Below are 25485 nucleotides of genomic sequence, written 5' to 3'. Positions count from 1 at the left end.
GTTAGAATGAAGAAGAGAGTTATTTTTCAAAGGAAACACAGTTTCAGTAACACTGGGAATCTAGCACATCCGTGTTTGAAGCAGGGATTTGCCGTTAAGGAAGGAGCTTTGTCCCTTTCTGCCCTCTCCCAGGGAAATCTGTCAGACCCGGGGATGGGACATGGCACATTGTGGTGTTTTCCTCAGGTTTGGATTTTTGTTTCTTAGTGTTATTACTGCCTGATATTCAGGCTTCACCACTCGGTATTATCTTCTGCAAGTCCGATCGCTGCAGCCTACGGATGCCTTTTTCTAAGCAATTTATTTATTTTCCCAAGATTTCTGTTGCTACTGGAGTTGTGTCTGTGTACGTTAGAGCTTTACCTTTCAAGATGCACTGTGGCTTTGCAGTCCGTTTTTACACATATGTAGGCACGCAAAAAGGAAGCAGGCACAGAATTACTGGGGGTGTGAAGTCAGGTATTTCATGTGTTTTGTTAAACAGGAGTTTCCACTGTTGCAGGCTTTTGTGTAGTATCCCAAATGTATTTAATATGAAAACAGAATTTAACATGGGGTAAATCTGAGGCTCACGGTGAACGCAGAATATCTTTACTCCGTCAGCTGCCTCGTGACCTTCTCTAATGCCTTTGATCCGTTAGTTCTGTAGGGTGAAACGGGGATTTAAATCCCCGCTCCGGGCGCGGAGACAGCAACCCCTGCGCGGAGGAGGTCGCTCCCTGCTAAGTACACGCGCCTACCGCAGAGCCCACGGGCTGAGGCGGCCGCAGCGATTAACACAGACGAGCCGGCGCTCGGGATCGTCGCGCACAGGAGCAATAAATCAGTTGAGCGCCTGAACAGCGGCCTTTCAGAGCAAATTAAGCAAACTGGCTCGGCAACTTAATTGAAACAAAACCAAAACCACCACAACGTGATTCAAGCAAATAACCGGCTTGGTTGTTCGCGAGGAGCCTGCTAGCAGCGCACACCGTTTTGTTGGCTCTATTTTTGTATCGGTTGTGCGGAAAGCCACTCACAGTTGCACAGATCCAGTGGTTCCTGACATTATTGTCCTTTTTTGGATCTGTATGTTTCGGTCAGCGTGCTGTGAAATTCTGTGTACTAGTAACTCTGAAGTGTGCTTTTTTTTTTTTCCTCCCTGAGTCGGTATGATTAGATCAGTGTCTTGAGCAGAATTTTGTCCCTGAAGGGAGAGGGGGGAAAAAAGGAAAGATGGTAGTTTATGAAAATCTATATCTTAGCCGTAGAGATAATGTTTAGAAAAAATAGTGAATCTGTATGAAGGAAAACAGTCGATCTTTGTGGGAAATATTATGCCCTAATTCAAATCTAGTTTTGGCTTTAGCAACAAAATCATATCTTAAAAATTAAATTCACCTTTTTCCCCAAATCCTGTAGAAGGCGAGTGATTTGAATTAGATGTTTTTTAATCAGATCATTTCCTTTTTGCATATTTAACATCGTGGCTGTAGTAGTGGGTTATATCCCAGGGAACTAAAGTCTCTCTGCCTTGTGTTTGAACTGAGGAAGGCTCAGCACCAAACAAGTCCCCGTCAGTTATGTTTTTCACGCTAAGCGGAGGCTCGGCTTTGTGACTGATACCCCATTTGGGGGTAATAAAAATTCAAGATACTGTATTTTTTCCTCCACTTTCATCTTTCCAGGGTCCTGCAGGCTGCCGTGCGGCGAAGTGGAGGGGAGGCACTGGCATGGCCCGCGATACCTGGAGCACCAAGCGCTTGCTGTCTCGCTGCTGGGGCCCTGGCTGCCCCGCGGGCCCCGTGCCGAGCTACACGGGTTAATCCCGGTCTCCCGCACTCTTCCCTCGGCAGGAGTCAGGTCCGCTTTGCCAGCTGCAGGAGGAGCTAGTCTTGGGCAAAGCTGGTTTAGGATAAAAGGTTTGGTGTAGTACCAGATATCCTGAAAAACCTGCTCCACAAATCCTGTCAGACATGAACAGGGTTTTGTAAAACTGAAAGGGACAATATTATTCCCATTTTACAGATAAGGAACAGAAGTTTTTCTTGTAGAAGTGTGTGAGGGTAACTCAGACACCTGTTTGAACGAGGAGTGTCACAGGAGATACACACATTAGTCGTTTCCTAAGCAAACAAAATGTGTGTGATCCCCTCGTACCCTTTGAAAACACTGCTGATGCCAGCAACGTTGCAGATTTCTGCAGTTCTTGTGAAAATGAGTGGTTGGACTGGTGCAGGGATCGTGGTGATGTCCAACGGAAAGGTACGGAGAGCAGAACCCCAGGGGCGCTTGGCAATCGGGATTTATGGTGAGAGATGGTTAGACTGGGATTCTCTCTTTGGTCCAGGCACAAGAGCTCCTTTCTGCTGTCCCAGATCCCCTTCCCCTATCCAGTCATGACTCATTTTAGCTCCTAATTCTCCAAAATGTGCCTTGTGTAACAGAGTACCTCGTGTTGCTCAGGAGACCTGAGGGATCAGCCCTTTGGGGTTGGGTCCAGTCCCACGCTGGTGCCATCCCCAGTGCTCTTCACAGCCCCGCCTCGAGCTGGGATGAGATGTTACAGCACTGAAAACCTCACAGCACTTGTGAGGTGTGGGATTCCCGATTTAAGCTTTTATCACTTCAGGCTTACGGCCCTGCGTTTTACTGTCCAGAGGGAAGTGTATGTGCAGGAGGGGGCTGTGGGTCAAGAGGAGAATACCTGCCCGAGTAAATGTAGTATCAGGCCGTTTTTCAGCCATGCTTCTTAATTGCAATAGATATTTTCTGTCCGCAGAGCGTTGTGATCGGGTGTGTTACCTGAGATTCATTCTTTCCTGCCTGAAGTGGGTGGTGAAAGGTCCTCTCTCTTGGAATCTGATTACAACTTCCATTTGGCACGAGTAGCCAGCTGGTTGGGAGGCTGATGAAACGCGCGGAGTGCTGTTGACGGCGCAACAAGCAATAGCAGTCTGTAGTAGGACAGATCATGCGCAAAGCCTAGGTTATCGTTCTGCGTCGGTCACAGGTGTTCCAGCTGGGATAGCTGTGCTAAAGGGAAAAGAGGAGTTATTTCCACGAAAAAAAATACTAAAAAAAATTGTAGTTTTATTTTGCTATCTTTTGTGTGGTTAATACCTGCTCTTGAATTAATGTTACATTTAGACATTACATTTAATGTTTGACGTGTGTCCTGGTTCTGGCTAGGACAGGGTTAATTCTCACCAGAGCTGGGAGAGGAGCTGGAGCTGGTGGCCCCTGTGCCTGGGGACACAGCTGGGACAGGTTACCCAGATTAGCCCAAGGGCTGGTCCGTCCCATGGGCCATCTTGGTCGGGGTATAAAGTTTTGCCTTCTTTTCTTTCCCAGTTTCCCTGCCTGTCCCACTGGAGCGTGGGGGCAGTGAGCGAGAGGCTGCGTAGCTTGGCCCTGAGTGGGGCTGAACTACGACGATGTGACAGGTAAGTTGTACTTAAAAGTTACAGAGGGCTTCGCCAACCAGCAAACATCAGTGTGCCTGAGGATTCAATTGCGTCATCTACATGCGACGTTACCAGCTTAAAATATGCATTCTTCACGTGTCAGACGGGCAAACCAAAGCTCCACGTGCTTTTTCCTCTTCGGTGGCTGTACCTGAGAAAATAGCCCCCAAACATCGACGATCGATAGTTTGCATGTTTAAAAAGAACACTTCAGAAGAACTTTTTTATGAGCTGCTGCTTCCTGCGCTGTGACAAGTCAATAAATCAGCCTGCGCTTGCCTCTGTAATGAGCGAGATGAAGAGAAACTCAGACTAATTTAATTCATCATACAAATTAACATGATTCCTTCATTAGGGTCGCAGATGCCAAGCCAAGCATCCTTACCTTAAAAGAACAGGAGAGGAGTCACGTTTTCACTGTCTTACACGTGGGTGTGATAAGAGTAATCACAAACCCAGGAAAAGAACTGCGAGATGTTACTTATTCATTTTAGAAAGGAGAAATGTAGGAGAAAATATACAAAACCAATCAGCATAATAATGCTTTTGAGGCCGCTGGTTCCCTGATCTGCTCATCTACAGCAGGAGCTTTTGGAGTAGCTACTGTAGCAGTGGCTCTCGGCGATGAGATTGGGTGAGCGGTCTTTCATCGAATCCGAAATGGCACCTCCTTTCTCCACCTGTGTGTGGGTGCACTTGTGTGACCGTGAGTTTTGAAGTGTTTTATCTTATATTCACTGTATCAGCGTTGTTTTCCAACTTCTCATCGTGTATGTGCTCCTTCTGTATAGGCACCAGAGTTGTGTCATTGTGCAGCTGGCTCCGCTTAGCACTTACAGTGGAAAAACAAAAATAATCCCTTGTTAACTTCAGATTTCTTTAATTTTATGTTTTATAAGCATTTGCATTCATCTCTGTGCAATGTCACAGCATAGGAGCACATAATCAACTCAAGCGTGTATGACAGGTATTGTGCTGGGGATGGTCTCTGAGGTGATGATCTGCAGCCGGTTGGAATAAATTGCTGTGGAGAACAGCAGTAAAAATTATAGACTCGCAGAACAGCCCAGGCTGGAAGGGACCTCGAAAGATCACCTGGGCCAACCTTTCCTAGCGCCCTGTCCAGTCGCATCGTGAAAACCTCCAGCGCTGGGGGCTCCGCCACGTCCCTGCTGAGCTTGTTCCAGTGATTGATTGGTCTCACGGTAAAAACACCTCTTTCTTATGCCGAGATGAAACCTTTCACGGTGCAGCTTGAACCTGTTGCCCCTTGTCGTCTTTTTGTAGCCACCCGTTAAGTACTGGAGCGCTGTCATGAGGTGCCCCTGAGCCTTCTCCAGGGAGAAGAGACCCAGCTCCTTCAGTCAGTCCTTCAGCTGACCTTTGTGTCCCCCGCGGTGTAAAGGCGATGGGGCCTCGTCTAGGGCAGCAGTCCACCAGCACCGGCACTGGGCTGGCACGGGGCTTGTTGGGAGATCTGTGTGTTGGAAACCTGACCTCTGCTGGTGTGCTTGTCTTTGGTGCTGTGGTTACCAGTTTAGCGTAGAGGTGGTGGTGCCAGTAGTTGAGAACAAAATACGCCTCGTTGTTGGTATGGATGCGTTTGCCTATTGGACACTGGCGCTATGGAGAAGGCTGTGTTGTGATCCCCAGCTCCTGCAAGCTGTTGCGCTGACGTGACTGACTTGGTGTTGGGAGCCTTCCGCTGTTCTGCAGGTCACGGGGGGGCTGGGCCGCTTACGAAAATCCATTACAGTTACGTGAAACGGGAGAAAACTTCTAAGATTAATACATAGTTTGGTCACCGCTGTGATGGAAAAAAAACAATTGCTTCCTATGAAATGATGATGATTTTTATGGAAATAGCTTTATTTAGAAAACATTATATAATTTAGATTAAAATAAATAGCGTGGTTTATTGGAATTATGCAATTAACAGGAATGAAAACACAAAGTTTAATGCACAGTTATGACCAGAGTCATATTGACTTTCTCCTTCCTGCTAGATTATAAACAAATTTTGGATTAAAATAATGCTAGTTTACTCTTTCTGTAGCACTGTAATATAATTTCATAGTTGGAGAATGCATTTAAGGCAGCATAGTTGGGTTCTCTCCGTAAATTGAAAGAAGTCTGATCTAAAACTCATTTACTGTCTTGGAACAGAATTGATCTTGCTTTCACATTTGATTCCCCCACTGCAGGTTTTGAGAGGAAGAAAAATGGCATTGTTAGGTCAGCTTAACTAGGCCAGAGTTAGAGAAAAACCCTGGGAAGCCAGCTATTACGCACACTTGCTGCTTTTTCCTTTCTCCCCTTTCCTGATGAATTATGCAAAATCTCACGGAATTTTTGTGTAACTTGTGGCAGCGTTGGTCCGGCCCCGCTTAGGAGAGTTCTCTGCTTGTTCACGTGATGTAAAGAGCAATATATGTAACGCTGTTTCATAGAAACGCGGGGCATTTACTGCGTCTAGGGTGGGTTGTTCTGACCCGCGAATCCTCTGGTAAACCTACAGAGTTTGCATGGATAATTAACAGGGAGAGATGTTCCCTGTAAGGTAAAATAACATTTCTGATGTTTTTAAGTCTTCGATGTGGGTGAGGACACTTCCTTTCTGATCAGATATAAGGCTAAGAACAATAATTTTCTTTCTTTTATTGTTAAGAAATGAAATTTTAGCTGTTCAATAAAGCACGAGGTTGTATATGTGCTGCAGAAACGTTCCGTTTGCAAACCCCTGAGACGTTGATATAAATGTCAGGACAAACTTGGCTTCCTGGCAGGGTCTGAGGGCAGGCCGGGAGCTGGCGGCACCGCTGGGGCGGCAGGACGGGCCTCGTGTGTCCGGCCGGCGCGTTCTCCGTCAGCCTCTCTGTGCTCCGGTTACCCATCTTCCAGCATTTGTACATCTGCAAACATTCACCTCTTCGCTAGGAACGAGAAAAAGGACACGGGGCAAGTCAGAAATGTAATTTTAAATGTGCATTTTTGCCAATTCCAACTTTTGCTCCTGCAAAACAAGCAGGGACTGCCTTTCCCTAGATATTTTTCAGAATTACGTTACTGCTTGAGTATTTGTGACGGAAGGGGCTGTCCCTCGGCCCGGAGCAGAGCCAAAACGCCAGCGGCCGCGTGCCGTGTGGGGCTATCGAGCCCCAGGAGGGCGAATCGTTTCTCTCCCCTTGCCGTGGCTATCGATCGCCTGCGCAGGGAACGTCCCGTTGTTCTTGGCTGCCGGCAGGTAGGGACGGCCCGCGCCCCCACGCCGCCCCTGGAAAACCTTCCTGCCTCGGGAGCGTTCAGAGCTCGTTTCACGTCGTCGTACTGCGAGTGAAGGGGCGCAGAGCGACGCCCTGGCCACGCACTCCTAGGTCTCGCGCTGTCCTGTCTGATCCGCAGCGCAAAATGGCTGCGCGGCCCCCCAGGCTTTCCGAAGTGACGGCCCTGCCTGGCAGCCCCTGGCTTTGGATGAAATGCAGTCTCGTTCCTGGCATCTGCAATAACTACTTGGCTTCCTCATATACCGCGAGACCGTGCTTTGGAAAATAAATACCGACCTACTTAGTTGTGTTAATTCCAAAATTACCTTAGAAGCTGTAGGCATTGCACCTGTTGCGAGGATGATATTTAAATGGCTTGAAGAATTCATCGGCAAACAGGAATATTCTCTTCCAGTGTAAGTTCGTTTGAAAAAAAAAAATTGTGTCAGGATTATTTTAAAGGCAAAAAAAAAATGCTGAAAATTAATTCTGTAATAACTAGGAAATTTGACAGTGTGATGGGGGAAAAAGAAAATATTTTCATCATTACGTCTCTAGAAAAGGATTCTTCAAATGATACGACTAGTTATTTTTTTAATTTAGGCCTAAAAATATCCTCTGGTTTTGTACCTGTCTGAAAGAGGAGAGGAGATATGTAATAAAGATTCACTGCACTAGAAGCAGGAAGGGATTAAGGGACATGGGTTTTTAAGCCAGCTCGCCAAATTCATATTTCTGTCTTTCTCTTGGCATTTCACACAGGTATTCATCAAATCGGGGGGAAAAAAAAATCATCCAGAAAGGGTGGCAGTTTGGTTTCATTTCTTGTAGAAAAACACCGTGCCCGCAGACACAGGGGAGAGTGACCAGCTGAAAAAAATAGAGCTGCAATTCCTCACTTTTTTTTTTTTTTTTCCCCTGTAACATCAGAAAAGGATGCAAAGCAAGTTAAATCATATTCCTGGAGTCCATCATTTTTATTTAGTTGGAACTTGATCTCGTGGCAAATTATGAGAATGGGAATCAGAGTTATCAGTGTCTCGTTCGTGCCTGCGCTATTGATTTTCCTGAGCAAATTATTTAATTTTTTAAAATCTGTCGGCAAAGCGGGGATAACGCTGACTGATGTAATATGGTTACAGCTCTTGAGACTCAGCCAGCAAAGACGGCTTGGAAATCCAGGGGCTCTACGCACTGAAAATCACTGATAAGCTGTAGTATTCCTGGCACGCTTTCATTAATAAAAATGACATGAGGATGAAAGCCTCAAACCTTTATTTCGGTGTTCAAGCAAACGCATGGAAAAGTGGGCAGATCTTTACGTGCACGGCTCTGTTTGCTGGATGTAGGTTTTTGGGGGATCTCTGAGCTGGCACGCGGCGTGTTTCCCGCGAGGATATCTAGAAATACTTTCAGAGAACTGGCAGATTTTCTCTATCCCAAATGTCATCCTTTTCTACTGAGAAATTAATTATATCTTCACACGGATTTATACAGCGTGTTCTTTCCCGAGCTGTGGTTCTGTGAAGTTAGTGCGTGGGGTAATTCTGGCTCGTACGTCACACTCTAATTTTTAATGAAAGGCGCTTTTGTTGGTTTGTTTAATGATTCTTTTTCCTTAACAGAAGGTACATGTGAATCATCAAAACTTAGCTTATACTAGGACAGATTTTTTTATTGTTCTGTTTCAGGAGTATGATGTTTAGATTTCCACCAAAGCGGCCGCAGCCGCTGCTAATAATAATTTCATAGGCGTTGAATAGGCGAGCGGGAGGAGCGCGCTGAAGTGCAGTCACAGGTTGCGTTCTCATTTGGTTTGGCAGGATCTTTGCTGCCACGTCACCACGTTGGCCCAAACTTTGACTGAAATACCTTCAACTGGTCATTCTCTTGCCCGTTCAGCAGTAACGCAGGTGCGTAGGTTCATGGAAAAACTGCCAGGCACGAGCAGGGACCTGCCCCGGGCTGCGCGGTCCTGGGGACGTGCCGTAGCGTGGCCGCTCCCGGCCCTGCGCCACGTCACGGGCTCGAAGGTGAAGAGCAAAGGATCGCCGCAGCCCCAATCAGCAGAGCTTTTCCAGGGCTAATTACCTCTTTACTGCGCTGACTCTAATGTGACATGTTTATTGCCTTAACTAACAACTCATTAGCTTAGTTGATGTTTTTGTCAATATTAATTCGTTCATTTAAGCCAAGTCAAAGCTTAAACAAAGATGTCCAGGCTGAGAAACGGGCAGCGGAATGACTTTTGTTTAGTTCATCTTTTTCCTCAGCTCGATTTACACAAGGTAGGTGTCAGCAGGAGCGATGGTAGGAGGACTCCCAAGAAAAGGGTAGGCATATTTCATTGTGGTAATGTTTGAGCAGTCACGATTTTTAATAAGATTCTTACCTTTAGGACGTAAAATTCACACAGATTAGAGCTTCGTGGCCTTCGTGCACTTTAAAAAGAAACTTTCAGGTTTTTTTTTTACACACACCTAAGGATTTAGCGTTAATTTCCTAGAAAAACATGTCTGTTGTTGGCTTTTCTGAGTGCTGAAAGTGACAGGCAGTTTATTTAATAAACAAAACAAGCAACTCGTAGATGACAATTCTGAAAAGTAAAGAAAAACCCGTTAAAATCAATAGGTTATCGCAATAGTAAGCTAAATGAACGTTATTAAGAGATAACAAATAATTATGTAGAGATGATGATAAATGATGTTTATCTGGGAGCGTTGTGTGTTTTAGCCCTCCTTCATGTTTGTATAACTGTAGTTATTTTATTTTAATGAAAAATTAGTCTCTTAAATGACACTATTAATCACCTATCCTGAATATGCAGCACCTGTGTCAGAATTCCGGTATGTTGGAGTTGTGCCTTTTTTTCTGAAAACTTATTACCTATGTTAATACTACTACAGATTTCTCAGGGTTTTCTTGGCAAGTATCAATTGAAGGGGGATATATCTATTTTTTTTTTTTAACCATTCTTTTCATTTTGATGGAGCAGTTGTAAGCTGCTGCGTTTCCTGGTGAGATAAACCCTTCATACGGTGACTTACGCGCAGGTTTCCGTACCACGTGTTTCTCAACAGCAGGTAACAAGGCAAAATCCATTCTGCAGCTCTCTTTTCACTGTCCCCTTCTCTCCCACTCCGCACGGCAGGCAAGGCGCTGACGTTCCTGCTGCTGCAGCCCCCCAGCCCCAAGCTGCCCGCGCACAGCACCATCCGCAGAACCGCCATCGACCTCATCGGCCGCGGCTTCACCGTCTGGGAGCCCTACATGGACGTCTCCGCCGTGCTGATGGGCCTCCTGGAGCTCTGCGCGGACGCCGAGAAACAGCTGGCGAAGTAGGTATCTCGTTTATTCCCTCAGAACCCCCTTGCATCGTTTCCAGCCTTGCGGATCTAGGTTTTGCGGCAGTTGGTTCGAATCCTGACAGCTGTGGCACTCAGCAAGGAGGTGGGACAGGGAGTAACTCGTTGCATTTGAACTGGTACCATCTCACTTCCAATTTCGAGTCTGCTTTGGTCGTGCTCGGTTTGCGCTCTCGGAATGGAGGAGGGTTTAGCCGTGGCAGGAGAGGTGCAGTCACTTGTGCGCGGTGGCACTGCGGTGCTGGCTTCTCTTGGCACGGGGAGTCACCCCCTCTAAACTGGGAGGCACCGACCGCTTGGTAGGCGTTGCCTGGGGCTGCGCAGCGTTACTTTTCCATCATATTGCTAGTAATTTTGAGAAAAGAAGCGAGTTAAACATTATTATATCTAAAATGCATCTGTCTGTCTTTAATGTGATTTTTTTTTTTTAGCTTTTCTTGATTGTAAAAATAGTCTTTTGTGAAGTGGTTTTACAAGCAATCCCGTCAGCACGTGAATTGTTTCAGAACGTAGGTTTTGAAAGAGATGGTTATTTTATCAACAGTGTCGCTATTAATAGCATCAAGGTAACTTGTAGGTGTAAGAATTGCTAAGAAATCATAAACTCAACAGACCACGGCCTGTCTCTAGGGTCAGAGAACAACTTATTAAAGTGTCCTAAATCAAGATTTATATGGTACGCTGTCTGGTACCTCTGTTCTAACCCCCTTGAAATAAAACCTTCTTTCAATTAGGTGTTTGTAATTGGGGTTGGGGGGGGGAATTTCATCAGGGAGTCTTGACGCTGTGACATAAAAGGCACAGCAAAGATCTAATACTGTTTGTGTGTGTGTATATAGCGTGCAGGGAACTCCTACGTGTGTGTGTGTGTGTGTGTTCCGCTTCTTAAAAATTACGGTAATTGTACAACTTCCAGTTATGTACACACAGGGATGTGTACAAATTGTTATAGTTAGTGCCACGTACCGTCCATCAGGCCATCAAGTAATTATGGCTAAATCAAATCATTATGGCTAAATGAGCAAGTGAAGTCATTAAGATGACTTGTGTAATAAAGGTAGCACCTTGTCTGTCTGTTTGGTTTTTAAATTCGTGAATATTAGCATTTGGAGGTGTTTTAATGTGTGGAACTTAGCAGGACAGGAGTAGGATTTTTGTTGAATATCCATGAATTCTATGAACGGAGCCCTAAATGTAATAAATTTCCAGTGGGGCCCCCACTCTCACCTGAGCAGTCTTTACTCACATCATTAATCTGACTAATGAGAGCAGGCCCGTGAAGGGTTTTGCAGTATAGTCCTTATTTTTATTATTGTTTGTTGTAAAATTTATTATCTTCTCTGAAATTTATTCTAAGTCTCTATCTGAACAATTTTTTCTGTATTTAGTTTTTATCAAAAAAGCCAAACCGCTTAAATAGGCGGAAGGAGAGGCTCTGATTTCTGTGTATAAATAAAGAAAAACTAAAAAGTCAAGATGAGAGGCAACCACAGTGAGCTGGTTATATGAAGTAAAGTAGTGATACTTTTGGGTAATTGGCTTTGAAAGCTATTTCAAGCTTCCTGCTTTTAATGGAAAACCTTGAAAAATACAAGTGGATATACGTTAGTGTCACCGAGACAAAATTTTCGTTCGTAAGTATGTGACTCTTGCGTAGGAACAAATTAGTCCCATTTATGACACAGAAAGCATGCAGCTCCTGCTCTAGGTAGAGGATTCTCTTGAGCAAAGACAAATTCCGTACTACTTTGGCCAGTAGGAATTAGCGCTTAGCGGGAGGAGGGGGTTTGCTTGGCTTACAGATTGCTCACAGCGTTACAGTAATAGTGTTACTTTTGGTAGTTAAAAAAAAATCCTTAATTAGCCAGGTTTCCATTGTATTCTAGGGGTGTTGTTTGCGAAATCCCAGTAAACGCTGGGGTTTTCTATGTCTCCTTGTAGGAAACTGTACAATAACTCTTCTAATTAGAAACTGGTCAGGTGTTTAAACTATGGTTTTGTTACTTTTCTATTTTAGTCAATAATTTATTTTTTCTTGATGCTGTGAGTGCTTTTACCTGCCTGTGCCATTTAACCTTAGAATTCGCTTCCACATCTTCTCGTTCTGAAAACCGCTCTGTTAGGAATGAATTTTACCTTACAAAGGTATTTACAAATGTTTGTTTGTAAACACACACACTTTAAACACTGCCCAGGAACTGACCGGGTTTGTCTGAACACCGCACTTTATCGTCTGTCTGTGGAGCCGTTAAGGTTCCTGACTCTCTTTTACATGATGCCAGGGCAGATATTACCAATTCTGTCTAACAATTTTAACTTCCTCAGCATTTAAAGAATGGGTGAGTGCTCGAGGGGCAGTGGAGAAATACACAGAAACCGGATGGACATGGTTATTTGTGCAAACGTCAATCATTTTCTGTAGAAACCAAAACATTTTGCCTTCCCAGAGAATCTCCGAAGCCCCGTTGGATGTAACCGCAGACTTCCAGAAGGCACGCGAAGGCAGTTCTTCAGAAAGTCATTTTCATCTTGCGATTACACCCTTAGCTGTCATAAAGATTAGTATGGCTCTGTGTCCGCCGAGCGCTGAATAAATGAGTGGATCAGCATGTAGCCTTGAGGAGCCCGCTGCAGTTCTCATCATGATAAATCGCATAATAAGCGAGAAAGTGTTTGCTTATTAATCCATAACAAGATTTAGATTGAAAATGGCCTGTTACATTCATGACAGATACAGTACCGACTGCGGCGGGACGGAGATGGAAAGAAATGGAGCAGCAACGTGTGCAGGGGGTTAAGTGTGCATCTTACCCTCCCGCTGCCCCGCTGAGCTGCCCCTTTTTGTGCCTGATTTACCGTGCACACAATAACGGCGCACAGCTGCCTGCCTTCTCTCCCTGATGTTAAGAACGTTTTATGAAAGAGCTTTTATGTCGAGCTTCTGCTTTAAAAAAAAACCCAAATCACTTCACATTTATTGACCAAAAAAACCCAGTGTTTCTCTCTTTTTCCCTTCTGAATGAAGTAAATATCTGAGCTGTTAACCAAAACTCTGCCATTTGTAACTCCTCCGCTCTCCCAGTTCATCCTAGTCCCCAAAGATTATCCCGTGGTAGTCTGCCGTGCCGGTGAAACTGCGCAGTTGTGAGGATTAGGAGTATTTTTCTGGCGTTTATTAGGCTTTGATTTCTCGGCATGATGATGGTGGGGATCGTTGCTGTCCGTTACTTCTGCTCTTTGAATCACAAGCTACACTTTGATACAGACTATGATAGAAGGCTCCAAAATTAGCAAACTGCATTCTAATCAATCCGTATGTTTATATTTATGTGTGTACTAAAATAATTAGGCTAGATTTATTTCGTTTTGATTGTGTTTGGTGGAAAACTTTGCTATACTCTTAAAATCTTCGGGATTCCGTCTGGAGCCACAGGATATATAGTAGGGACATCCCTACTTTTAAGTACGGTGGAACGTTTTTAGAACATAGCCTAAACAACTGCTGAAATTGAGGTGTTTAAAGGAGAAAGGTGAGCTGGGCTCTTGGTCCTAAAGGTGGTGTGGCACTGTTGCCGCTACAGAAATGACTTAGACCTTGAAACCGCAGGGATTTGTGTCTGTGTCAGTTCTGCTTCAGACCTTTGGTTCCGGGAGGCTGGAGCTCAGCCAGGATGAGCTGCAGCTGTATCGCACGGAGGGGAGCATCACTTCAAGGCTGCCTGTATCAACAGGAGCGTTTTTGAGGAGTACTGATGTAGAGGTTTCTGCTAAATTTGATAGATTATAGCCATCTTCCCTTTTTCCCTCCCTGGGACCTCAGCATCAAAGCCAAGTCTCCAGCCAGAGGAGAGAAAAGGGACATTCTGCACAGGAGTGGCTTTCCCCGGAAGGCGCACTGATGCCATCTCCACACCCTGCAGCAGACCCCTAGGACACATGGCCTTTGTGAGGTCCCGCTGGGATCTCTGCGCGACCAGCTGGGTCAGCACTCGGCTTCCTCCTTCCAGTCCAGTTAGTAACGAGGCAGTAATCACCATCGTTACCTTTTGTGGTGAAATTTCGTGTTCTCAGTCCCGTGAAGTTTCCATGTGTCGTTGCTTTATGGCAGTCAAGAAGTGTGGAGATACGATTGTTATGTTGTCTGCTCATTGCCATCGGAACGTTTCCTGTCTACCTTTTTCCCAGGTGTGACCTACAGATCTGCACAGGTAGCCTGCTCTTTTCCACTTGCTTTAAGAATCTGCTTTTTAAATGCATCTGCCTTATTTTTTTGTAGGGTAGTACATAAACATTACTCTGAAATTGTGATAACTTGTGCTAAACATGTAAACAAGTGATCAATTAAAATAGCCTATATTTCCTTGAAAACAATATTCAAATAGCATATTGGTTCCTGAAAAGCTCTAGATGTTCACATTACTGGTGTGGAGGAAGCTGGTGATGGATTTGGGAAGGGAGAGAGCATCATTCCCATCCTGGCCACAGAGAGTCAGCCGTCTAGAAATGAGCTCAGGGGCACCAATCAAAAGCACAAAGAAATACAGTAATAAATCCCAGGTTTTTACTGTCTTTTGCAGACAGAATACAGTCTGTGGTGTTAAAGGCGTGTGTTACAGGACAAGCTGCATCCATTTTGTCTGTGTTAGGCGTACAGAAAGGATTCCTCAGTCGTCTGCGGACAGTGCAGCGGGCAGGATGAGGACAGGAGGGACGGCACGCGCTGCCTGCTCTTGCCAGACGTACAGGAGTCCTGAAACTCCTCATCAGAAGAACAGAAGCCTGGGTGTGAAAGGCAGCGTTGCCCTCTGGACGGTGGTTTGACATCTGCTCTGGTTTTGTTCGGGGTTTTGGCGCGGGGCGCCTGCCCTGAGCAGCTGGCCGGCCCTGGGAGAGGGTTAATCTGCCCACATACTGCCACAGCCTGTTGCTGTTCAGGAAAATGCACCCGGGGAGGAAGAGCGCTGCTGGTAGAAACACCAAGGCTTTTTAGAGAAAAAAGCACTGAGGTGCTGGGGGTTTGGTTGCTTTGGGAGATAACGAACCCCGCTGAAAGCCTGGCTCCGGTACCCCCTTCCCGCTTCCTCGCGTAACATCCGTACGGGATTTCTTACGTGATATTCAAATATGGTTTGACAAGTGAAAAGCCAATGGGACCATCCCCACTGTTGCAGAGACTGTATTCATTTTCAAATCCAGCAATTTTAACGCATACAATGATAGTGAGGAGTGGGAAGGAAAATGACAATAAACTTTGGATTGTATTTATGAGAATTCAGGTCTGTAAAATGGCGATCCGTACCTCAGCTTGCTGTTGGTCCGGAAAAATAAGTTTATTTGGCAGAGAATGCATTAACCACCCAAATTTCTTTGTTGCAAAGTGTTTAATTTGTAAGCTTTCACAACGTCAATCAGATATTGCATAGAGAATTGTATTTGAGGATAATTTAAAAAAAAAAAAAAAAGAGGGAACGTGTTGTCCTCTAGAGACAGCCTCTCTCTCGGTAAATTAAAGAAATAAGTGAAGTAACTGTTCAGTTACCACATGCTACCTAAATCCTCTCTACAGGAGAGTAAACAGACTTTGCAGTAAGCTGGCTGGGTTTGTAAACTTCTATTACTCTTTACCAAAAAAAAATTCAGCCACAGAGCAGTGGGGAAAAGAACCCTTTCACCCAGTGCGCAGGAGATTGTCTGCATATGAGGGAGCGCCACATCGCACTTGTTTCCCCTCACATTTTCATACCTGGTCTCTTGTTGAAGTGTTGGGGGAAAAACCCACCTTTTGTGCTCTCCGTCCTGGCTCTGAAAATGTGGGTTTCCTCCCGTCTCCCTTCCAAATAACGTCATTGTGAAGCCTGGCATCGGAAACGTCAGAATAACTTCTGCTGAAGAGAAGTAATTCTTCTGGGTTAGCCTGAAAGAAGAGAAGCTCCGAAGGGTTAATGTCACAAGGTGCAGGGACAGAGTAGGCCAAATAATTTTGGAGTGTGAAGAAATGAGCTGATGCTTTTCCTTGCTGAAGATGCTGAAGGGATGGAAGCATGGAAAACCATTGGAAAACGCATCGATAGTAGAGAAAGCTGCAGATTTTGCCTCTTTGCATATAATAAAACTATCTTGCCTTGTTAACGTGCACTTGAATGACATCGTTGCTTTAACGAAGAGCTGCGCTTTTATTATCGCTTAGCATTCACACTTCAGCCAAGTGTAGGAGCTGCTTTAAACCCTGATACCGGTCGGTGCCGTTCCCTTACGTGGGTCGGGAGCAGCAGTCCGTGCGGCATGGGGGATCTGCTCTGTCTGGGTCCCTCAGAAACAGAAAATCACTTCATTTCCACAGAAAAAGAGGAAACCTGTATATGTTGTTTGCAGGTGAATACCTTTTTTTGTCACTTAATCTCTAAGTGAAATAGCAGAGAGAAAGGATGGCTGAGGAGGGGTTTGAGTGCATTCTCAAACTTAATTTGTCATGACTTAGGAAAATCTGTGGGGAATTGCCTCATACTCAAATGGCGGACTGGTACCAGGAGTGAGCAGAAGAAAGCATCTTTCGTCTTTTTTTTTAAAAAAAACAAAAAAAAAACCAAACAAAAAAAACAACTTCTAGGGCTACTGCTCAGTGCGGGTGTGGTCACAGCAGCAGGAGTGATCAGACTGTACATTACAGGAACGTTTGAAAATATGTTAGAGCTGGTTTGTGGTCTCACTTCCCTTCTACAATCATCATGTTGGAGGAAGTTTCCGCTGAGGGACGGATGTTTCAGCTAGCCTAAGGGAACCGGGCTCTGCTCTGACGTGTACTACAGTGTAGCTAAAATGGTACAGTTTTAAGAAAGGAAGCTTTCCGACAGCAAACAGGCTGTGTGTCATCTTTGTCAGGTACCTGTGCTCTCAGTTACCAAGTAAGAGATTTTTATTTTTGCTTAATGTCGTTATTGGGTGCTTACTGTTTCTTACATCTGTCTTGTCGTAGCAAATAAACGTGTTACGTATGGAAAATTCAGATGCCAGTTAATCCCTTCCTGTCACTCAAAGAATTGCAGCTAAAGCCTCAGCGTTAGAAGTTCTAAAGAGCATTTGAATAATTTCAGTAATTAGAAAGCGCAGGGTACGGGGCTGTCTGTCATCTCATCGTGCTGCTGCGACAGAGTCACGCGGAAAACAAAACCAAACCGAACAGATTTGGTGGTTTCAGTTCTTCGAGAAGCCTCTTGCTTTTCTCTCCTACAGCCAGTGCTTAGCTGAATTAAGGAGAATTACGATGAACAGGGTATTTCTCAGCCTGTGTTTAAAATGTTGTAAAAGAATAAACCGTAAATTCTAGGGCAGACGTTCTGCGTTTGCCGTATCCTCAGCTGGACGATATGCATTCAGCACATACAGATAATTTGTTAACAAGGCCTTTTTAACACTTTGGACAGATGCACGTACTGTTTTCAATCTTCATGGTTAATTATTCGATTTTGTATTTGATGATAGAACACCCTGACTCCTAATCACTGCTCATTGTTGGCAGTCCATTATATTCTAACTGTTTGAGTGCTCCCGTTGACCTTGAACTGACATTATAAGCTGTTTCTAATCTTTTCGCTCTATATTTCTAATGCTCCTTTTCTTTCTGCCCTCTTTGTCTGGTGCCCGTTTAGCATCACAATGGGGCTGCCCCTGAGCCCGGCTGCGGACTCTGCCCGCTCGGCGCGGCACGCGCTCTCCCTCATCGCCACCGCCAGACCACCCGCCTTCATCACCACCATCGCCAAGGAGGTGAGCGGGGCCACTCGGCGCCTCGTGAGCGGAGAGAGAGAATCAAATGTCCCTTCCAAAAAGGGAAACAGCATGTGTGATATTTGGATATCTACGGGAATACAAATTGCTCGTAGTTTACGACCAGAGCACTATTTAACAGAGTCCGATGAGTTGCATTTGGCTTAATTTGTTGTATCCTGGTTATACAAATTTCCAATAGCGATGCGTAAAATCCCGCTTGCTTTAGGCAACGCGGGCACGACCCCGTTAAATATGAATTAAAATGGAGTGGAGCCTTAGCCGTGGGGTTTGGAAGGTGAGGAGGAATGAATGCCGGTGTGAGGTTGGTGTAGAATTACTTAAAGCGGGTAAGCTCTTCTTAAAAACTCCGTCAAGGATAACTGTTAGTGGCTCTGCTGATGCTGAGCAATGGGAGAGAAATAATACCTAGGTCTCAAAGCAAAGCGAAGCGTTCTGCGCGGTGAAGGCTTTCTTAACCTAACACAGCTGTATAACTGTAAGCCCGGGTGGAGAACAGCGAGTCCGAGTTCCCACGTGTGACCCTGCTCTTCGGTAGGTACACAGACACACCGCCCTCGCGGCGAACACGCAGTCGCAGCAGAACATCCACACCACCACCCTCGCCCGGGCTAAAGGGGAGATCTTGAGGGTTATTGAGATACTGATTGAGAAGATGCCGACCGACGTTGTGGACCTTCTCGTGGAGGTACGGCTGTTCTGCCATATCTGCTTGGGGTTTGGTGCAATGGTCAGTCATGGCTTGGCCTGGAGCTGAATTGTAGAATCTCTTTCTGTGTGGACCATAAACCTCTTTGGCTTTGAAGAGGATTTGTTTTATACCACCCCCCTCATTTTTTGAACTTTAAAAGCTTAAATTGCGTTATTAGGGAAAAAAAAAAAACAAAGCAGGAGAATCAGCTGGAGGTACGGTGTGCTCACAGTGCTGACACTTGGATCGTGTGGCTGTTACCTGTGGCATTCGTTAGTGCTGATGAGCATTGTTGAAGAAGGGTACAGATGATGTAACAATTCTGTAACTTTGATACTGATGCCCACAGGCCTTTTTCAAACCAGAGCTACTTGTAGAGCTCCAATAGCTTAGGTTTTACCAGTAGTTCGTTGTTTTACTACTGCTTGCGGGTGCTCTGAATGGTTCCAGTTGTCAACACTGTTGCTGTTGTAAACTCTTACTTGTAAACACAGTTCCTGTTTGTTTTATCCCAGTTGTATTTTAGACACCAAAAATTCAGTCAGACACAGAAAATCTCTATTTTTTGCCTGTTAGAACTTTCATTGTGAAGCATAAAATACGGTATATCAAATTATTTTAATTTTTTTCCCAAGGTTATGGACATCATCATGTACTGCCTCGAAGGATCTTTAGTTAAGAAAAAGGGTCTCCAGGAATGCTTCCCAGCCATCTGCAGGTGAGCTCTCCCTCCAAGAATACTGTGAAGAAAATTGTAGGATTGCCAGTAGGTTATATTTTTTGTTAGGAGTGAAATAATCTTTTGCATGATGCTTGCCCCTTAAAAACAGGAATGTGACAAGTGTTTTTAGCTCACCTGTGAGCCTTTGTGGGCTTTTCGTGTTCTGCCACATCTGACTGAGGTGTGGGTCAGAAGAGAAAAGTGTTTCAACTCCCCTGAAGTTTGGGTAGTTTAAAAGTCCCAGAAGAGGAAAATACTGTGTAACCTCTTGAAAAACTCTGTCCTGCTATCTCTCCATGTATCCTGGCTGCTCTGTTGGAACAGCCGCACAAACTGAGCAGCTTCCTTCAGAAGACTTCTAAATACCTTTGTTCCAAAAAAAAAATAATGTACTTGTGTAGCAAGTTAGATTCCAGTACGCACAACCTGCCTGAGCGAGATGCTCCTAGGCTCTGCTCTCAGTAGCACAGTCCTTCAGCAAAGCGTGCTCTCCTACCAGGAGTTCCGCCAAATAGCAAATCAGCTTTTCATTCGTAGGAAGCTTGAGCCCGGCTGTTTTGTTCTCCAAAACATCCTCTAATGGAGAACCTTGAGAATAAATGTTATTTCCCTCATGGCAAGAGCTAACTGCTGTAATCGCTGGCAGTAGGGCATGATTATTGGAGGACGTAATCTCCCAACCAGGCACTTCGAGGTCCTCTGAGCTCTTGGCTCCGGTGCGTGGCAGTGCCATTGCACAGGACAGGTCAGTGAAATGGAGGTGGTAAGGAGCAGAAAGTACCAGATGCCTTCCTGGGACAGAGAGCTTGGCTTTCGCTGCCCTGCGTCCACTCCAAAATTGTCGTTGTAGGCAGCAAGTAGCACGCTCGCCCTCGTGCGAGGAGGCTGCCCTCTCCCCCAGTTTTAGAAACACTTTTAGGATGCTTGCACTGGACACGGGAGATCCGATTGAGATTGAACCTCACCAAGCGTAGAGAGCTGCAGCTGACCTTCAGCAGGAGCTCAGCATGTCGGTCGTCTTTGTCTTGGACTGGTTCTGCTTCGCTCTTAAAACGGTACTTTCCAACAGTAAATGTGATTCATAAAATGGGAGCATTTACAGGATCTTTAGACTATGATAAATATCCCAGTTATACTATTAAACTGATGCAACCAATGAATTATTATAATCATCTGTCGACCATTACCTTTTAATTTAATAAGCTATTAAAATATTGGAGAGTTTCAAGAGCAGAACAATTATCCTGTTGACAGGTGGGATAGTGATAGAGGTGATCTTCCTTCTTCCTGGTGCTTTAAAAGGCTTCCCTTAAAATACAAGCGCAAGGGTAAGTGGGAATTAGTGCAAAAATCTCCCCATTCCTGCTGTATTTTTATAGTGATACGATATCTTAAAAATGGGTTAAATCACTCGTAATATTTCCTAGTCTACATAGTTATAGCCATTGTAAAAATGATACAGCACCCCACCGATGCCGTCATTCAGCCCCATGGACATTTTCCTCGGATTTTGGCAAACGGTTGAATCTCTGGAGAGATTCCAGGTGGAAGTGCTTTGACATAATCCTATTGTTAATTCTTTTGTATCCCACTGCTCTTTCTGCTGTACCGCATTGTACGCACCCTCTGTGACCAAATGATTACGGTGCCTCGGGGCTGGGGGTGCAGCCTCGGCGCTGGGGGTGCAAGCTCCGCTTCCTCGGAGGGCGTTCCGGCAGCGCCTCGCTCCCGACTGCGACGGCAAACATTGGGCTGTGCCTCTGCGGTTCCTGCTTCGGCAGAACGTCAAACCTGGGGCGGGAGCGGCGGCGTGCCTCTTCGTAAAGGCTCCTACAGCCTTTTGGCGTGCTCTATGCAAACCCATTTCCTATCAAAATAATTAAGTATTGCAGCACCACGCAACGACTGTGAAATATTTCTGAATTTCTCCCAAATTGTGAAGGATAATGTCGAAGGCCGCAAAATTCTGTTTGAGCGTTTTCCAGATTCAGCGGTTGCATCGCAGCGGAGTGGTTCCCGATGGACTTGGCTTGGTTGGGTCGTGTGTTGGGCGCAAGCTGCTGAGTTCAAGCAGTCTGTGTGATGGCGTAGGCTCGCACAGGAGGACGGATTACGTTTACTATAACAAGTGTTTTAAATGGCTTTTTTTGCCAGGGAGCAGTCTTGCAGAATTTCCAGGATTAGACAAAGCAAGGTTGTACGACAAAATGTGATGCCTTGATTATCTCTAGGATTCTGGAGGGTGCAGCTGAAGGAAGCGGAGTCCATCAGCTGGAGGTGCTGTTGTGGTGATGCTCGAGGGAGCCTGGAGCCTCTTTCTGTAGGAGGGAAAGAAAAAAGAGTGGGATGTGAAATAGGAATGAGGAACATCAAAATTATAACGCAGAACTCCTCTGGCTAGGTGCTGAAGTTTGAAATTAAGATTTAATGAAGCTGGGATGTTAATCAACAAATGATTTTTAATGAAAGTTTAACGTTCTCTTGCTGTTTTTAACTTAGAATGTTAATTTAAAAAAAAAAACCAAACAATGTTTTATAACCCCGTAGATAGTTCAGCAGTCACTAATTCAGATTTCAAAAGAGCTGGTGAGCCTTTCACTGAACCGCTGGCTTTTCCAGTGTCAGCCCAAAGGTGAGCCAGCTCGAGCAGCCCCCTTTCCGACTGGCAAGCGCGCTTGCTGGTGTGTGGTGGGAGAAGAAGGATCGTTTTCCCACCGTGTCCTCCAGGCAGCTCGTGTACGCCGAGTTCCCACCCCGCCGTTGTAACTAAGTTGTGTGGCTGCTGCTGACCAAAGGGATGTGAACAGCAAATTGATAAGGCAGACGCTGCAAATTGAAATAACAGAGATGGGGTGGGGCCTGGAAGTATTTCCATATCCCGAAAAAAGGGAACGTCGAAAAGCTGCTTGTATGCTTTGGGAAGGGAGGGTTCTGCACTGGCCACTCGCTCCGGCCCTTTCCCCTGCACAACAACAATTTTTTCTTTTTCTTTTTTTTTTTTTTCCCTTTTTTCCCTTCAAGAGCATGTTTCATGCTGCTTTTCTCCTGGAGTGCCATCCCACGCCGCAGAACCGAGTGTATCGCTCCGGTGTGAGAGCAGTTGCTATGGCATTGGGGGAATCCTGAAGAACACAGACAGATCATTGTACGCTTTCTTGTTTGAAGCCAGAAATGTGGTCAGCGACGTATTTTTATTTTTTTATTCCCCCCAGTGCCAAACAACGATTTATGACGCTGTACATTTTCCCCTGTGCTTCTCTCATTCATTCTCATTGCATTTTCAAGGAGAAGTGCTTTGAAATCATTCAGGGTGTTGCGGTTGTCTTGTTTAACCGTTTGACAGCCGGCGTGTTGCGGTGTTGCGCTGTAAGCAAGACACGCACGCGAACATTCAGGGAGCTGGTGATTATCACGTACATTATCCCCAGACTCAGTGGAAGTGTTCAGCCCTGGGTAAGAGAAATAAATAAATCTCCTCCGATGCTGCAGTGACGTATCAAACGTCAGCTGGCTTTGTTTGCTGAGTGCCAAGTACGAATGGATTTTTACATCGAATCTCTGCTCGAGTACTGATGTTAATTACCCAATGGCACTGCAAATTAATTTTAACATCATGCAGGCAGGTCAGATCTCACCTGTTACTTGTTGTAATGTTCAATGCAGGTTCTACATGGTCAGTTATTACGAGCGGAGTCACAGAATAGCAGTGGGAGCTCGCCATGGTTCAGTGGCCCTCTACGACATCCGGACCGGGAAATGTCAGGTAAATAAATCACTGTGACTTCCTCCCCGTAAAGCGGGGAAGTTATTGAAAGGCAAGAGCAGCGAGCTCCGTATCGGTTGACACGCTGAGCTGCTGGAACATTATGGATAATGCTGAGGGGATCAATAGTTTAATGAAGGACTCAAAGTATATAGAGCCCTACCGTCTTCATTCACTGGGGCTGAGTGGGTGCCACGGATGGGTTAGTGGTGAAAGCGTAAAGTTAGGTGATACCTCTGCTCTGAAATGAGTGAAAAATCTGATTTTTAAAAGTTAGGGTTTATAGCAGTATACTTATCTACTATAGGAGTCACACAGAAAATCCACTGAGGAGATTTCCCCCCCCCCCCCATAAAACTCCTCTCTACAAAATGCCACAGTGCCTGGATTTGAGGTATTTACACTGCTCTGGTGTTAAATAAGAGAGCTATTTTCTTACCAGTGACCTAGAAGAGGATATACTTAAGGATAATGTTGAAATGAATGCTTGGAATTCAAGATGTTAAAATGACAAAGTATATCTACCTTGCCTGTTCAGAAAAGTTCATTGATAACGTTCTTTATTATTGCTTGTGCTATCAGACCAGCTATCGTTTCTCATTGAATTTCAATAGTCTGTGTGTAAAGCTTGGGTAAAATATCTGTATTTTGGATCTGCCTTATTCTTTTTGTGTGTGTAAATATAATTTTTGTTGTTGTTTTTAAAAGCTGGTATCTTCAGTCCTTACCAAATGTGCCTTGTGGAGAAGATTGAATGGATTTCTCCCCGCTAGATCTGCGGTGTCACTCAGTACTTTGCTGGCTTTCGTGTACATGGCTGGTTCCTTGTCTGCTCTGAAATTCTGGGGTTTATTTTCCAAATCTAGGAGCTGACAACGTTGTACGTTCCAGTATTTTTTGTTTAGACACTCATCCTCTGGAAGCCACGATGGCCGGGTTTATTTTATATATAGCTATATAACGCAGGCAAATAGGAGACGCTGGCTGCTCTTGTTTTAGCTGAAGTCGTTTGGAGCATGATTTATTCATTAAACTATAAAACAGGCCCACAGGAACTGCTGTATATTGATACATCCCGTGTCACTGAGCGTTTTTGCTGTCAGCAGCCCTAGCCAAGATGACCACCGTGCTGCAGTACCCCTCTTTCCAACCACCTTTCCGTGGTTGGCTGTGCGCAGCGCCTACGCGTGTTGCGGTACCGTTGTTGGCACCCGTTCAGCAGGCAGGGTGACGGAGCAGCCCAACGCTTCTCGCTGGCCGTTAGGACACGCTGCCACAGTCCCTTTCACGGTGTGCATCAGCGCACTGCGAACGGAGAGCGCGCGCTCCGCGTCAGCCTGGGAAGTCTTGGCATCTCGGACTAAGAGCTCGTTCCTGGTGCTGCTGGAGAGGGAGAGGTGAAAAGCACAGCTGTGCACATCCTTACGTCTGTGCTTTAGAGCACGAGGAGAGTGGCAACAAAACCCAGCTTTCCCTTTAGCAGCGGCGTTTAACCAGTGCTGCCATCCCTGCACTCTTAACTTACAATTCCTGCTTCAGCAGCTGAGCTGGCTCCACGGTGAGCAGAGGAGTGTGTTAGCATACAGGGTAATTCCAGCACAGCCGGCTTCGCCGTGTGAGTTCCAGGCGGGTCTGTAGCACGCCTTACACACCCTGGTGATGCCCAGCGGTTTCGCAGAAGCCAGCGATGCTGGTAGGCAGGACAGCAAAGTGTGCTTACAGCTGCACGTGTGTGTAGGGCGAAACCGTCCGTGCAAATCACCCCTCAGGCTTGATGTGCCCCGGTTTGGCAGGCACGCTGGAAAACACCCGGTTTTTTGCCAGCCTTTTCTCCAAAGTGCGCTCTGCTCTGTGTCAGCTGACGCTCTGCTCTCTTGGCCTTCTGGAGCTAACTCCAGATTTGTACCAGTAAAGTGTCGAGCGCTTCGCTCTGTTAATTTGCTGTGTTGGTGAGTGTTCACAGCACTTGTTTTCTTACTCCCTTAGTCAGCTTCCGCGTAGATCATGGAAACGGGAGATGGGGACGGCTGAGGGACTTTGGGGATAGTTAGGGCAGGGGCCTTTGCAGATTTTATTATTATTCATAAGACAGAAAAATGTGGTGAGTGCCAGATATATGATTATTAGGGGGCAACGCCATCTATTGGATACAGTTTTCTTATTCCAAATCCAGTCTTTTACGTTATTTCTCACAGTTGCAGATTTTGGGCTGCTCGGAAGGTGGGAAATGACTTCCGGACTGCGCGGAAGAAAAAGGCTTAAAACTGGAAAAAAGCTCAAATTTTTCATTTACTTTTCTACAAAAGTTAAAGCCTTTCAAAATGTCTCTCAAAATATTTTCATTGTCTTGGTATGTTTAAGTGGAGTGTGAATTAGGACAGGGGAGGGGCCCTGCTGCCATCCCCAGCGAGAACTGGGTGAGCCGTTGCCAGCGCTGGGGCGGTGCGCTGG

At 45.5% G+C, this 25485-nt stretch overlaps 1 protein-coding gene across 2 annotated transcripts in view; it reads left to right on the top strand.

Moving 5' to 3' along the window:
* Positions 1 to 25485, top strand: part of WDR7 (WD repeat domain 7) — a 106488-nt gene that overhangs the window by 64135 nt on the left and 16868 nt on the right. For both annotated transcript variants that reach the window (XM_086769589.1, XM_086769588.1), the window contains 5 exons: positions 9861 to 10047; positions 17721 to 17838; positions 18398 to 18547; positions 19186 to 19268; positions 22935 to 23034. In XM_086769589.1, coding sequence (XP_086625715.1) covers positions 9861 to 10047; positions 17721 to 17838; positions 18398 to 18547; positions 19186 to 19268; positions 22935 to 23034 — 638 coding nt within the window. The remainder of the gene's footprint in view (positions 1 to 9860; positions 10048 to 17720; positions 17839 to 18397; positions 18548 to 19185; positions 19269 to 22934; positions 23035 to 25485) is intronic.

Source organism: Chlamydotis macqueenii, chromosome W (assembly GCF_036417535.1).
Source record: "Chlamydotis macqueenii isolate bChlMac1 chromosome W, bChlMac1.mat, whole genome shotgun sequence".
Taxonomy (NCBI): domain Eukaryota; kingdom Metazoa; phylum Chordata; class Aves; order Otidiformes; family Otididae; genus Chlamydotis; species Chlamydotis macqueenii.
Note: the sequence above shows the minus strand (reverse complement) of the source record. Positions and strands in the feature narration are given on the sequence as shown.